General features: G+C 43.8%; 1 protein-coding gene across 1 annotated transcript; it reads left to right on the top strand.

Moving 5' to 3' along the window:
- The first annotated feature begins 941 nt into the window (after nucleotides 1-941).
- On the top strand, nucleotides 942-15,614 carry LOC136426853 (zinc finger protein 845-like). The gene is made up of 3 exons (XM_066415571.1): nucleotides 942-1,104; nucleotides 4,347-5,254; nucleotides 13,709-15,614. The coding sequence occupies exons 2-3, from the start codon at nucleotides 4,363-4,365 to the stop codon at nucleotides 14,776-14,778; spliced, it is 1,962 nt and encodes a 653-aa protein (XP_066271668.1). The 5' UTR covers nucleotides 942-1,104; nucleotides 4,347-4,362; the 3' UTR covers nucleotides 14,779-15,614.
- Nucleotides 15,615-16,187: the final 573 nt, after the last annotated feature.

Genomic DNA, 16,187 nt, shown 5'->3' with positions numbered 1-16,187 from the left:
GGCAAATTTGAAAACAAATCAATTTGCCATGGTCAGCTAGAAACTCCACCAAATAATCTTTCCTTTGACGGCGGCTGATGGCCTCAACCTGGGGGAACCCACAAACCTCCCGTGCAACAGTTACAGACTCCTCTCGGGAAATATCATCAATTACGGGCGTATGTCAAACCAAGGAGGTTCTGTATTACCTGGTTAGTTCCTGACTTTCGTGTTTTGAAAGAGACGGTGACCCCAATGCACCTCAAATTATGGAAACTTGTCAGGACAATGCAGGGCGCATGGTTACGGCGTGAGAACGTGGAGCCAGCGGTGCGTGCACCCTCCGCGGAGCGCGGACTTCACAAGTCCATGCCGATTGCCACTAAGTGATTTTTAATTTCCTTTTGTGCCGCCGACTGGACGCAGACTCTATCCCGGCTAGCAATAAGAAAAAAAAATATAATAGTATAAAAACAATAACTTGGAAAAGAAAACAGCCGGGTTGAGTCTGCATCGGAGGCTAATTCTTGTCTTACTTTCTCGGCGTCCCGATCAGATACACGACATTCGTACTGGGGTCAGCTGTAGGATGGTTCCTAGCGTGTGTGCTCCCCAGTTGTTATTGATCTGTTCGATCTTCGAATGCTTGCTAATTGTTTAATACTGTGGGTGTCGATGACATTGAGTAAGATCAAAGTAAATTTACATTCGTTTGTCATCAGTTCCGAGGTTGAATTCCTCCTCAAATACAATAAATCGTATTTCCTGGTCAAAGCTGAGCCCTAGCTCATTAGATCCGTACAAACTTATGATTTAAGACTTCATCATAATTTTTGCAAGTAAAAAGCTGGACAGTGTCAGCCTCGTAGAGAGATACACAATGTCAAACCGATTCCGACTTAGTGATGTCGCGACAACTGTTGGAGAATCAGGGCATGATATTTGACCCAGGGCCACACAATACTTCCGGGTCACCTGAGACTGACTTCCTGTTTGCTGGAAGTGGCGAGAGTGGCTAGCTGTCTGGAAAAGTTCCTGTCCTTCACAAGCAAAAACCACAACATTCGTGGCTTTAGAGGCAGCCAATTGGTGTTTTGTGCAAGGCTAGGGTTCAACTTTCTTCAGGTAAGACGATCTGTTGCAATTTGAAACTAAGAGCTTTGTAAATTTGATAGAAAAGTGAAGACGGTTTCGTAACTGTTGACACCCCTTGGGCCTTTGTAACGGCAAAATGTTTCCGTCGTCTTTGATTGTTTGCAAATAAACTGTAAAGCTGTGAGTGGAAAATTATTAAAACGTTTGTTCAGAAATTATGTTGTTCACACCAAAAAGGCAGAAATTATTCGGGCCCATTTAGGAATGTGGAGGAAGACGTAAACAAGGAGGGGTTGAAAGGGGTTTACAGAGTTCGTTTTTGAAAGTTGTTTATTCAAGGCAAGTAAGAATGCAAGCGTGTTTTATAGGTGTATCCTAAGGATGGAATCAAGTGTGTATAGTTCATTGTTGTTACCTTGTAAAGAAATGCATACCGTTATGAAGATCACAGTTGCAAATAACTTGTAAGGTATACTCCAAATCCCCCTTCCGACCCGGGGCCGAAAACCTCCTGCCATTCGTACATCTGGTATTCGTTACGGCGTGTCCCATGCCTAGTTTTACGGGGAGGGTCAGTATGTGATGCGGGGAGGCTCAGTACCTGATACGGGGAGGGTCACTACCTGATGCGGGGAGGGTCACTACCTGATGCGGGGAGGGTCACACTACCAAACTCGAAACTGCCTTTTCACCCCTTTGAAGTGAATGGGAGGGTATAATGGTAAATCATGCCCGTAGCCAGGATTTTGAATGGGGGGGTTCTTTTTAATGTTTAAGGGACCAGCGAGCGCCGTAGGCGCGAGACGAGCGGCGCAGGCGCGAGCTTCCCAGGGGGGTCCGGGGGTATGCCCCCCCCCCGGGAAATTTTAAAATTTTAACCTTCTGACATGGCATTTCCTGTGTTTTTGAGAGGATTTCAAAGAAAGAAATCAGAGACAAAGTTAGCAGTTTTTCTAGGATTTCAGCTCCGTTGGTGATCATACAAATAGATACAGCTTGAAAAAAACAACCTTGGGCGTTAATTAAAAAGTGGACCCTTGAGCGTTTCAAATTCTAAGAATTGAACCTTCTGAAAGGGCATTTCCTGTGTTTTTGAGAGAATTTCAGAGGAAAATTCAGAGACAAAGTTTTTTCTAGGATCCAAGCCTCTGTGGCATTGCTGGTGATACAAATAAGTCCACCTTGAAAAAAAATCTTGAACATCAAAAAGTGGACTTTCAAGCCTGTGAAAGTGGACCTTCAAGCCAATGGGGGGGATTCGTCCGAACCCCCCGAACCCCCCCTGGCTACGGGCATGAGTAAATGGTGGTGAATTTGGGTGAACAGACGTGAACCAGATTGGCATTGTTCCCATGTAAATGTGGAGTGGTGAATGTTAAACTTGCGCCTACGTGACAAATTAGGGAACGTGTTGAATTGGAGTGAAACCAATTATTATTGCAATTTGCAAATACAAAGGCGGTTCCATCCTTGCAAGTACGTCATTATGTGCGTTGTTTCAAGGGCTGAACAAATAGATCTCCAGTGTACTCGATCGGGCACTGGGCTTTGGTTGTGAAATATGAGTCTGAATCTTTTCCAGATCGAAATGATAATAACAGTTTATTCATGTAATACTGTAAACAGCTCAATAATTCATAACTTTCCTCTCTCAAAACAGAAAAATAATGAATGAATAACAAAAGAGCAAGAGACTCAGAAGGGTTTTGAAATTTTCATAACTGTAAATCTTCCACTGTTGACTTACCTTTACTTTGTAGATTTCCATTTTGTCCTGTTAATTCTGTTGCTTGAATCAAGGAGGTTACTAGACATGTATATAGACTATGATAACCTCCTTGTTTGAATTGAGCGTTACTGAGCCATTCGAAAAGGTGTGATTGCAATGTGCATTTGCATACAGGAACAATAGCGATTGTAGTCTGTCAGCCTGCATAAGAATATGAATACATTATGTTTTCTCTAAAATTGGTTGACGTTTGTGGTGGGGATTCCCAATGTGCATTGACGATTTCAAACTTAACTGCAAGGTTTAGGGGTAACTAAGTAGGCTACAATACAGCTAGCTTAATAATGCATGGCCCGTACTTGAATCTAAAGAAATCGGAGATAAATGACTCTTTCAACTAAATGGCCAATTCAAAAGATGATAAACTTCACCAGTGACAGACATGCTCCCTACTCTCCAAGCAGAGGAGGGGTTCCGGTAGGTTTTTGACATGTTTTTAGGCGTTTTTGTCGGGCTTTCTACTTTGTCATTTTTTTGTGTGTGGGTTGGCTATACGTAAAAAAATGACAAAGCAGAAAGCCCGACAAAAACGCCTAAAAACATGTCAAAAAGCTACCGGAACCCCTCCTCTGCTTGGAGAGTAATTGCTCCCGACCACTCTACCATTCTCTATAGAATTCACAGAATCAATTCTAGATTAAATGGACTGCATTTGTAACAACTTCTACCAGAGGGGTTAATTTCAGCGGAGGGAAATGCGGTGAATTTCCATTGTCATCTGGTGCAAAGTAAACAGTTTATAATTTATGACGACTTTGTTTACTTAGCACAGGAAATGTGATAATTGCTCCAAATTCACCCACTTGCAAAGTAAACAAGAAGCGGCTAAGAACAATGACATCCCACCATTTTACCCATTTTCACCAACATTCCCTCTGTAAAAGGGTGAAAAGGCAGTTTCGAGTTTGGTAGTGTCAATACCTGATGCGGGGAGGGTCAGTATGTGATGCGGGGAGGCTCAGGCTCAGTACCTGATGCGGGGAGGGTCAGTACCTGATGCGGGGAGGGTCAGTACCTGGTGCGGGGAGGGTCAATACCTGATGCGGGGAGGGTCAATACCTGATGCGGGGAGGGTCAGTACCTGATGCGGGAGGGTCAGTACCTGATGTTTCTATATATAGTTACAATGTTATGAATGGCTGAGTGAGGGTTCCTATATATTTGTCAGTCTTTGTTTTACAGCAGATACACAAATTCAGTTTACCTGATCCATATTGAAATCAGATTATTCGTTGTTGTTTCTGGGAAGCTCAGCTGTGTTGGTAGAAATTATAGAACAATGCTAAACTTTCTTCCAACACAAAGTTGTACAAATCAATTTGATAATTTGATCTGTGTACACCTTTGTTTTGGAATAAGGTTTAGCATTGTAGTTTCTGTACTTTATTTGTCGTAGTATTCAATTTTTCAAGTAGGGGCCCCAATGTTCAAGCAACAACCTTGAATCTACAGTTTCCTGCTATAATGATCGTTGTCTCTTCAGAATTTGCAGCAAAGATATGAATATGGCATCAACAAGCAGCGTGCAGAGTTTGGATGACGTCAAAAGAAAGACTAAAAAGGATGCTTGTGGGCGATCTAGCAAGGAGGAGAAATGCTGTCGGTGTGAGGAGTGCAGCAGGCAGTTCAGTCGACAGAGTGATCTAAAGAGACATATGCGAACCCACACAGGGGAGCAGCCCTTCAGGTGTGAGGAGTGTAGCAGGCAGTTCAGTCAGGTGGGTCATCTGAAGACCCACATGCAAATCCACACAGGAGAGAAACCCTTCAGGTGTGAGGAGTGTAGCAGGCAGTTCAGTCAGCTGAGTGATCTGAAAAGACACGTACTTATCCACACAGGGGAGAAACCCTACAAGTGTGAGGAGTGCAGCAGGCAGTTCAGTCGGCTGAGTCATCTGAAGACCCACATGCAAATCCACACAGGAGAGAAACCCTACAGATGTGAGGAGTGCAGCAGGCAGTTCAGTCAGATGAGTCATCTGAAGACCCATATGCAAATCCACACAGGAGAGAAACCCTACAGGTGTGAGGAATGCAACAGGCAGTTCAGTCAGCTGGGTACTCTTAAGACTCATATGCGGATTCACACAGGGAAGAAGCCCTACGGGTGTGAGGAGTGCAGTAAGCAGTTCAGTCAGCTGGGTCATTTGAAGAGTCACATGCAAATCCACACAGGAGAGAAACCCTACAGATGTGAGGAGTGCAGCAGGCAGTTCAGTCAGCTGGGCAATCTGAAGACTCATATGCGGATTCACAAAGGGGAGAAGCGCCACAGGTTAGAGGAATGCAGCAGGCAGTTCAGTAAGTTGAGTGATTTCAAGACTCACATGCGGATTCACAAAGGAGAGAAGCCCTACAAGTGTGAGGAATGCAGCAGGCAGTTCAGCAATAGTAGCTGCACTAATAGCTCCATGGAGCTGGCTCCATGGAGCTAGCTCCATGGAGCAGATTAGTGCAGCCTTGCGGCAAAGTTTTTCTACCTCCATGGAGCTGGCTGGCTCTACGCACTTTCAATGCAAAATCAGGGTTAACGTCACCCCTAAGAAAAGTGTAAAAATCTCTATTCGGAAACGCCGCCCTACCGCCACCATGCTCGATAGCTGCTATAACGTGTATTTCAATGCCTCTACGCACTTTCAATGCAAAATCAGGGTTAACGTCACCCCTAAGAAAAGTGTAAAAATCTCTATTCGGAAACGCCGCTCTACCGCCACCATGCTCGATAGCTGCTATAACGTGTGTTCCAATGCCTCTACGCACTTTCAATGCAAAATCAGGGTTAACGTCACCCCTAAGAAAAGTGTAAAAATCTCTATTCGGAAACGCCGCTCTACCGCCACCATGCTCGATAGCTGCTATAACGTGTGTTCCAATGCCTCTACGCACTTTCAATGCAAAATCAGGGTTAACGTCACCCCTAAGAAAAGTGTAAAAATCTCTATTCGGAAACGCCGCTCTACCGCCACCATGCTCGATAGCTGCTATAACGTGTGTTCCAATGCCTCTACGCACTTTCAATACAAAATCAGGGTTAACGTCACCCCTAAGAAAAGTGTAAAAATCTCTATTCGGAAACGCCGCCCTACCGCCACCATGCTCGATAGCTGCTATAACGTGTATTTCAATGCCTCTACGCACTTTCAATGCAAAATCAGGGTTAACGTCACCCCTAAGAAAAGTGTAAAAATCTCTATTCGGAAACGCCGCTCTACCGCCACCATGCTCGATAGCTGCTATAACGTGTGTTCCAATGCCTCTACGCACTTTCAATGCAAAATCAGGGTTAACGTCACCCCTAAGAAAAGTGTAAAAATCTCTATTCGGAAACGCCGCTCTACCGCCACCATGCTCGATAGCTGCTATAACGTGTGTTCCAATGCCTCTACGCACTTTCAATGCAAAATCAGGGTTAACGTCACCCCTAAGAAAAGTGTAAAAATCTCTATTCGGAAACGCCGCTCTACCGCCACCATGCTCGATAGCTGCTATAACGTGTGTTCCAATGCCTCTACGCACTTTCAATACAAAATCAGGGTTAACGTCACCCCTAAGAAAAGTGTAAAAATCTCTATTCGGAAACGCCGCCCTACCGCCACCATGCTCGATAGCTGCTATAACGTGTATTTCAATGCCTCTACGCACTTTCAATGCAAAATCAGGGTTAACGTCACCTCTAAGAAAAGTGTAAAAATCTCTATTCGGAAACGCCGCTCTACCGCCACCATGCTCGATAGCTGCTATAACGTGTGTTCCAATGCCTCTACGCACTTTCAATGCAAAATCAGGGTTAACGTCACCCCTAAGAAAAGTGTAAAAATCTCTATTCGGAAACGCCGCTCTACCGCCACCATGCTCGATAGCTGCTATAACGTGTGTTCCAATGCCTCTACGCACTTTCAATGCAAACTCAGGGTTAACGTCACCCCTAAGAAAAGTGTAAAAATCTCTATTCGGAAACGCCGCTCTACCGCCACCATGCTCGATAGCTGCTATAACGTGTGTTCCAATGCCTCTACGCACTTTCAATGCAAAATTAGGGTTAACGTCACCCCTAAGAAAAGTGTAAAAATCTCTATTCGGAAACGCCGCTCTACCGCCACCATGCTCGATAGCTGCTATAACGTGTGTTCCAATGCCTCTACACACTTTCAATGCAAAATCAGGGTTAACGTCACCCCTAAGAAAAGTGTAAAAATCTCTATTCGGAAACGCCGCTCTACCGCCACCATGCTCGATAGCTGCTATAACGTGTGTTCCAATGCCTCTACGCACTTTCAATGCAAAATCAGGGTTAACGTCACCCCTAAGAAAAGTGTAAAAATCTCTATTCGGAAACGCCGCCCTACCGCCACCATGCTCGATAGCTGCTATAACGTGTATTTCAATGCCTCTACGCACTTTCAATGCAAAATCAGGGTTAACGTCACCTCTAAGAAAAGTGTAAAAATCTCTATTCGGAAACGCCGCTCTACCGCCACCATGCTCGATAGCTGCTATAACGTGTGTTCCAATGCCTCTACGCACTTTCAATGCAAAATCAGGGTTAACGTCACCCCTAAGAAAAGTGTAAAAATCTCTATTCGGAAACGCCGCTCTACCGCCACCATGCTCGATAGCTGCTATAACGTGTGTTCCAATGCCTCTACGCACTTTCAATGCAAAATCAGGGTTAACGTCACCCCTAAGAAAAGTGTAAAAATCTCTATTCGGAAACGCCGCTCTACCGCCACCATGCTCGATAGCTGCTATAACGTGTATTCCAATGCCTCTACGCACTTTCAATGCAAAATCAGGGTTAACGTCACCCCTAAGAAAAGTGTAAAAATCTCTATTCGGAAACGCCGCTCTACCGCCACCATGCTCGATAGCTGCTATAACGTGTGTTCCAATGCCTCTACGCACTTTCAATACAAAATCAGGGTTAACGTCACCCCTAAGAAAAGTGTAAAAATCTCTATTCGGAAACGCCGCTCTACCGCCACAATGCTCGATAGCTGCTATAACGTGTATTCCAATGCCTCTACGCACTTTCAATGCAAAATCAGGGTTAACGTCACCCCTAAGAAAAGTGTAAAAATCTCTATTCGGAAACGCCGCTCTACCGCCACCATGCTCGATAGCTGCTATAGCGTGTGTTCCAATGCCTCTACGCACTTTCAATGCAAAATCAGGGTTAACGTCACCCCTAAGAAAAGTGTAAAAATCTCTATTCGGAAACGCCGCTCTACCGCCACCATGCTCGATAGCTGCTATAACGTGTGTTCCAATGCCTCTACGCACTTTCAATGCAAAATCAGGGTTAACGTCACCCCTAAGAAAAGTGTAAAAATCTCTATTCGGAAACGCCGCTCTACCGCCACCATGCTCGATAGCTGCTATAACGTGTATTCCAATGCCTCTACGCACTTTCAATGCAAAATCAGGGTTAACGTCACCCCTAAGAAAAGTGTAAAAATCTCTATTCGGAAACGCCGCTCTACCGCCACCATGCTCGATAGCTGCTATAACGTGTGTTCCAATGCCTCTACGCACTTTCAATGCAAAATCAGGGTTAACGTCACCCCTAAGAAAAGTGTAAAAATCTCTATTCGGAAACGCCGCTCTACCGCCACCATGCTCGATAGCTGCTATAACGTGTGTTCCAATGCCTCTACGCACTTTCAATGCAAAATCAGGGTTAACGTCACCCCTAAGAAAAGTGTAAAAATCTCTATTCGGAAACGCCGCTCTACCGCCACCATGCTCGATAGCTGCTATAACGTGTGTTCCAATGCCTCTACGCACTTTCAATGCAAAATTAGGGTTAACGTCACCCCTAAGAAAAGTGTAAAAATCTCTATTCGGAAACGCCGCTCTACCGCCACCATGCTCGATAGCTGCTATAACGTGTGTTCCAATGCCTCTACGCACTTTCAATGCAAAATCAGGGTTAACGTCACCCCTAAGAAAAGTGTAAAAATCTCTATTCGGAAACGCCGCTCTACCGCCACCATGCTCGATAGCTGCTATAACGTGTATTCCAATGCCTCTACGCACTTTCAATGCAAAATCAGGGTTAACGTCACCCCTAAGAAAAGTGTAAAAATCTCTATTCGGAAACGCCGCTCTACCGCCACCATGCTCGATAGCTGCTATAACGTGTGTTCCAATGCCTCTACGCACTTTCAATACAAAATCAGGGTTAACGTCACCCCTAAGAAAAGTGTAAAAATCTCTATTCGGAAACGCCGCTCTACCGCCACAATGCTCGATAGCTGCTATAACGTGTATTCCAATGCCTCTACGCACTTTCAATGCAAAATCAGGGTTAACGTCACCCCTAAGAAAAGTGTAAAAATCTCTATTCGGAAACGCCGCTCTACCGCCACCATGCTCGATAGCTGCTATAGCGTGTGTTCCAATGCCTCTACGCACTTTCAATGCAAAATCAGGGTTAACGTCACCCCTAAGAAAAGTGTAAAAATCTCTATTCGGAAACGCCGCTCTACCGCCACCATGCTCGATAGCTGCTATAACGTGTGTTCCAATGCCTCTACGCACTTTCAATGCAAAATCAGGGTTAACGTCACCCCTAAGAAAAGTGTAAAAATCTCTATTCGGAAACGCCGCTCTACCGCCACCATGCTCGATAGCTGCTATAACGTGTGTTCCTATGCCTCTACGCACTTTCAATGCAAAATCAGGGTATCGGAAACACCCCTAGTAAAAATGTAAAAACATCTCTACGGAGAACGCTAGCGAACTTTATAATGATTACAAGCTGTGGTCGCTTGTATGCAATACATTATAGCAATCGCATGTTGTGGGGGTCAAAAATTTAACGTAACGTTCGGCAAAAAGTTCATATGATATTTATGTTATGTTCACTTGCAACATTTAAAAAAAGGTGCCGCTCGCTTTGGTCGTCCCATGGTACTAGTGGGTACCTTTTTTATTGTTCGATTTACATTTTAACAGTTATGTCAGCATTTAGATTTTCGTCTCCAATTTTATCGTACAAAACAAAGGCGCATAATACTACTTTGGTCAAGGATGCATTTTTTTATGCTCTCGTTCGTTGTGGGTTTGTTTGTGTGCAAGAAGCCGACAAGTGCCTTTGATCTAAACGCCTTTTTGCGCCTCCAAATAAGAACAATATGAACTCGCGCGGTGGTCCCGTGTCAACATACTACAGGCTGCATGTTGTTTACATTATTATATCCCGTAGAGACTTTCGGGGGCCATTACCATAGCAACAGCCAGGCGACACATTTTTCACTCCCAGAGAGTACCGTGGGCGTGTCTCACAGCGCAGCGGTCCACCATGTTGCCTGGTGTGAAAGTTTCTTTCTGGCGTCCGCCGCGGGCCCTATAATGGGGGCTCTAATCTGTAAACCCCCCCTTGATTAAACCTTCTTGGTAAACACATGGTTCATTTTTATTCAGTTACAAAAGACAATGAAGTTGTTGCTTTCACAGTCAGTTAAAAATTTAGCTATAACAAACTGCATATAGCCCTAATGTTTGTTTGTCAACGCACACGTACAGCATTGACGACAATTAAATTTTAATTTCGTTACACTGTGATCAAACTTGCATGCAATGATGTCCCTAGACCTTACACCAAGAAATTGCAATGTTTTCTTTAATAAAGGACTAATTAGCCAGTAGAGTCAGTCCACACTGAAGTTAGAGCACAGCCATCTGTCCTTAGCCAATCAGGAGCGGGTATTTTGCTGTTTGAAATCGACATACATGGCCAAAGTTAGTTCGCGCACCTCTGTCCCTTGAGGCAGAGGTACGCGAACCAACCTGGGATCTGGTCTCAGCCAATGTGGAGCCAGGCTTTCTGCCCTCTCAAGGGAGAGCCGTGCTCTAAGGGACTGTACGTTATTTATCTGGGGGGGGGGGGGAGGACCGGTCGTCAGAGGGTCGGGTTAAATGACATTTTCCTAGGCCCTCCCCCCAGGTCAAAATTTTTTTCCTAGGCCCTCCCCCCAAGCCAAAAAAAATCTACTAGCCCTCAAGCCCTTTGAAACTACTAGTTTCAAGCCCTCTGAAACGCTATTTAACGTAATTTCAGAGGCAAATTGTCCTTGAGCAAAGGGGGACCGCCGGCAGCACATGAATACCTAGCACATAATTTTTGTAACTTTCACCCAATAGCATCGTCAAAACCACACTTTCCATTTGTTTTTAAATGTACGTTTTGAAGACCTGGCCCGAGAAACACAGCACTCAAACCTTACTACAGTCCTGCGAAGCTTAAGGATCCTTAAGTAGCCGTTGAATATAGTCTGGGATTTTTTTGTGTACTTCTACATTTGCCATCTTCAACTACAGAAGTCACTGGAATTGGATAAGACTGAAGAAACAGCATGGAAAAGTCCGCCAACAGTCCCAGAACCGCCACACGCCCCTATGTGACCATGTACACGGTTTCGTGATCTTACTCTTAGCTCCGCCCCACTGCAAAATTCCCGCGAAAACCTGGATCATTGCGTTTCTGCCACGCCCACAGCAAAACTTCTAAAGAGATGAAAGGCACACCGCTGTCCACCACTCCGCCACCATGGTAACCGTGCCAAACTCCGTCCCAACAGCCCAGGATGTAAATTTGCTACATTTGTGCTTTTGCTTGCAGTGAACCATGTGCAAGGAGGCACTCCAGAACTTATCAAGCGCAAGTTTATCCGACGTGTATCATTCGGAAACTTAATTGATAGAACTTACCGTTTTGGAGCCCTCTTCAGGACGAGAGGTGCTTGCACTGTGGTATCAGATTCGAACCGTGGCCGTGACGCAAAAGGGGGAGGGCGTTGTATAGCTTTATGCCTCATGTGTAATAGGGTACATGTACCTACTGGCTGAGCTTCAAGGTGAATATTAAAGGTGAATACAAAACAAGTAAGTTTGTGTGACGATCGTTGAATATGTTTTAACATCTTGGAGGTGCCGCTACGTAATGGCATTGCGTCAAACGAAACCACTATTTTTGTTTTGTAATTCAATGTCATTTTTCTTGCTTTTTTAGGACTTATCATAGAATATATTGTCAGTTACAAATCATTAATTTAGGCCGGCCATTACCTGTTTTGTTTTATGTTCTCGGCCGTCATATTTTTTCAAGATGGCACCCACGTTCAAACAACGCGCGGTATCGGTTTCCTTATTCCTTATTAATAACTTCCGTAAATTTTTTGAAGTTTTTATGGGTGCTATATGGTCACAGTGTATGATTTGATATTTCCAAAAGTACATTGCTGGACATAGGTCAATCAACCTGACGGAAATATTCTGGGAACTCTAGTGTAGTACAGTTCATAAAGGTCGCGCTGAGCGTCTCCTCTCCTCAGCGCAGAACGCCGCTCTGCACATGATTTGTATAGAGTCGCAAGCCACGTTTATACTATATATCAATATATATCAAAAGGATATTTTAGTATCATATCCATCCACCATAAATATCAAGATATCTGACGTTGCATTTCTTATTCTAACCTTACCACTGTGACAATGTATCTGTACATGCGCCGTGAAGCGGCGCGCGCTCAGCTACAAGCGCAAAACATGGGGTTTTCTGAGTGGCTCGGAGCCCATTTTTAGACATTTAGATATGTGTTTGAAGATTCTGAAAGGGATCAAATTTTTTCCTAGGCCCTCCCCCCTTGCCAATTTTTTTTCCTAGGCCCTCCCCCCAGGTCAACATTTTTCTCCTAGGCCCTCCCCCCCTGACGACCGTCCCCCCCCCCCCATAAATACCGTTCAGTCCCTAACCAACGCGTGTTAGAGCACGGCTGTCCCTTGAGAGATGATCAGATGATCCTAGAGGAGAGCCAACTTTTGACCTGCTTGACCTGGGTCACTACAACAACAACAAGAAGACAGACATACAATGAAACCAAACAGATCAAATTAAGGTACATTCTTAGAGAGCTACGCCCTCGGGATGCCAACAAGCTCCTTGGGGGCGGGGCCGCCAAGTTATGTTTATCGTTCTGTAAAGCCCCTCCATGGAGGAGTAATTTCTATTTTTGTCAAGGTGACGTGAACCGTGTATTGCATTCATTGTTCGCGGAGCCGCTAAGTTATGTTATGTAAAGCCCCTCCATGGAGGAGTAATTTCTATTTTTTCAAGGTGACGTGAACCATCTATGGGGCTAAAACAAACGATATAAAAAATTTCTTGAGGGTGACGAAAACCATGAGTCTGCATTCATTGTTCGTGGAGCCAGAACCTATATACATGCGGAGTATTTTTCTTTTCTTTTTTTTCTTGAGGGTGACGTTAACCATGAGTCTGCATTCATTGTGCGTAGAGCCAGCTCTACGGAGCTGGAAAAATTGTATCAATAGCTCCATGGAGCTAGCTCTATGGAGCTAAAAGGGATACAAGCTTTCTTGACGGAGACGTGAACTATGAGTCTGCACTCATTGTGCGTGGAGCCAGCTCTATGAAGCTTGTTTATCGTTAAACAGAGCGTATGTCCATGGTGGAGTATTAAAAAAAATTGTGGTGACGCGAACCATAAGTATGCATTCAAAGTGCGTAGAGCCAACTCTACGAAGCTGGAAAAAGAGCCAGCTCTACGAAGCTGGAAAAAGCTGCCGTGGATTGGACTAATAGCTCCATGGAGCTAGCTCTTTAGGGTGACGTGAACCATGTGTCTGCATTCATTGTGCTAGAGCCAGCTCTATGAAGCTTGATTTTTTTTAGTTAGATTTTTTTTCAAGGTGACGTGAACCATGCATATGTATTTTTCTTGAAGGTGACGTGAACCATATAAATGCATTCAGATAGCGTAGAGCTAGCTCCATGGAGGTGGAAAAAATAGCCGCAGGGCTGTACTAATCGGCTCCATGGAGCTAGCTCCATGGAGCTGGCTCCATGGAGCCGATTAGTACAGACCCTTCTCCAGTTCAGTCAGCAGAGTCATCTGAAGAGTCACACACGAATTCACACAGGGGAGAAACCTTACAGATGTGAGGAATGCAGCAGACATTTCAGTAGACTGGGAAGTCTGAAGACTCACATGTTAACCCACACAGGGGAGAAACCCTACAAGTGTGAGGAGTGTAGCAGGCAGTTCAGTCAGCTGGAACATCTAAAGGGTCATATGCGGACTCACACGGGTGAGAAACCCTTCAGGTGCGAGGAATGCAGCAAGCAGTTCAATGACCGTAGCAGTCTAAAGAGACATATGCGGATTCACACAGGGGAGCAGCCCTTCAGGTGTGATAAGTGTGGCAGGCAGTTCAGTGTCCTGAGTTATCTGAAGACTCACGTGCAGACCCACACAGGGGAGAAACCCTATAGTTGTGAGGAGTGCAGCAAGCAGTTCAGTAGACTGGGGAGTCTGAAAACTCACATCCAGACTCACACAGGGGAGAAACCCTACATATGTGAGGAGTGCAGTAAGCAGTTCAGTACGCAGAGTCATCTTAAAAGACACATGCAGATTCACTCAGGGGAGAAACGCTACAGATGTGAGGAGTGCAGTAAGCAGTTCAGTACGCTGAGTCATCTTAAAAGACACATGCAGATTCACACAGGGGAGAAACGCTACAGATGTGAGGAGTGTAGTGAGCAGTTCACTGCGCTGAATCATCTTAAAAGACACATGCAGATTCACACAGGGGAGAAACGCTACAGATGTGAGGAGTGCAGTAAGCAGTTCAGTACGCTGAGTCATCTTAAAAGACACATGCAGATTCACACAGGGGAGAAACGCTACAGATGTGAGGAGTGCAGTAAGCAGTTCAGTACGCTGAGTCATCTAAAAAGACACATACAGATTCACACAGGGGAGAAACGCTACAGATGTGAGGAGTGCAGTAAGCAGTTCAGTCAGCTGAGTACTCTTAAAAGACACATGCAGACTCACAGGAGAAACCCGGCAGATGTGAGCAGTGCAGCAGGCAGTTCAGTGAGCTAGGTGCTCTAACTCATGTGCATGCCCAATAAAGGGTGTAGGAGCGGAAGTGAATCGGATAGCTTAGTCAGCTGTTGATCCTAAAGACTTACATACACTGACATGCCAGGTATGTCAGTTCCTTTCATGGTATTACGGCAGCATCTTTTTAGTTATTTGATTTAGATTCCACATCAATAGTTTAGTTGACTGTGGTGTTATAGAACTTAGTGTCCAAGATGTTTAGTTTTGAGGTAAGTTTATCATGTTCAAGTTGATTTACTATCTTGTATTTGTAGCTTATCTCATGTTAGATTGTTTTGAACTTAACATTGTTTTTGTACATTCGTTAAAAACCAGAAGTATGCCTCCTTCACAAGTGATTTTTTATTACAACCTTAGATGATGGCTTTCCACTTCAAACAAAAGCAAATCTAGCTACGTTATGACATTGATGTAACATTATATGATTTAGACCTTGTTTGAGTTTAGATGGGAGAACAAGAACACTAAGTCTAGCAGAAGCATGTATGAGTTTGTAATATAAGTATAGGTTAACCACTATTAATAATCTTTCATGTTTATTTCGATTGTTTGCTAATTAACCATTGTTTGAAATAGAAATAGTGTTTGAAATTTCGTATTTCTTATGTAAGTTAGTAGATTAATATACCGCTTATATAAGTTTCTTTGTAACCCATTTTTGTGGAGATTTTAATCCTTTTTTTGTAGTGATATTAGAACAGCACATATTCGAGATAAGATTTTGATAGATTTGAGCTGGAAGTTCATGTAGATTTACAGTAGTTTGTTGGTTCAAGTCCTTTGTTTTCTAAATAAAATTTCTTGTCTCAAGTGCAGCTATGTGTAGATGCCAATTTGAGAATACGTGTTGTTTATGTATCCTCATAGCTACAGTGGTATATTGTTGTAATGTAAAAGCGTGAAAGACGAAACATACCAAGAAAGGTGTTTGTTTTTAAAGAACACCGTGGCGACGTTTTTTCCACCATGTTACACTAACGTATTAAACGTCGTACGAAAGAAACGATTGGATATCTCCAGCACATAAACTTATGGATGTTGCTTCTATGCATCACAATATAAAGGTAAACACATTTTTTTCACATAGACTAGAGTAAATCATATAGCTCATAGGAACCATGAATACATGTCCTGATGTTCGGAATGTATTGTTACATTAATCTGTTTACATGATATGGTGTCACTTCTTCATTTGCTGCTGCAAAATTAACATTTGTACATAATAATCGTTGCACCAGATCAATATCATTTATCACAGAGCACACATCATTTTCGGAATTCGAACATGGCCAACAAGAAAACCTTCATCATCAAAACATACGTGAGAACTTTCGGGCCTCCTTTATAAACCAGATTTGTAAAACATATTATTCAGATTTCATCATAAT

This window comes from Branchiostoma lanceolatum, chromosome 2, assembly GCF_035083965.1.
Source record: "Branchiostoma lanceolatum isolate klBraLanc5 chromosome 2, klBraLanc5.hap2, whole genome shotgun sequence".
NCBI lineage: Eukaryota > Metazoa > Chordata > Leptocardii > Amphioxiformes > Branchiostomatidae > Branchiostoma > Branchiostoma lanceolatum.
This window is presented reverse-complemented; position numbering and strand designations above follow the sequence as displayed.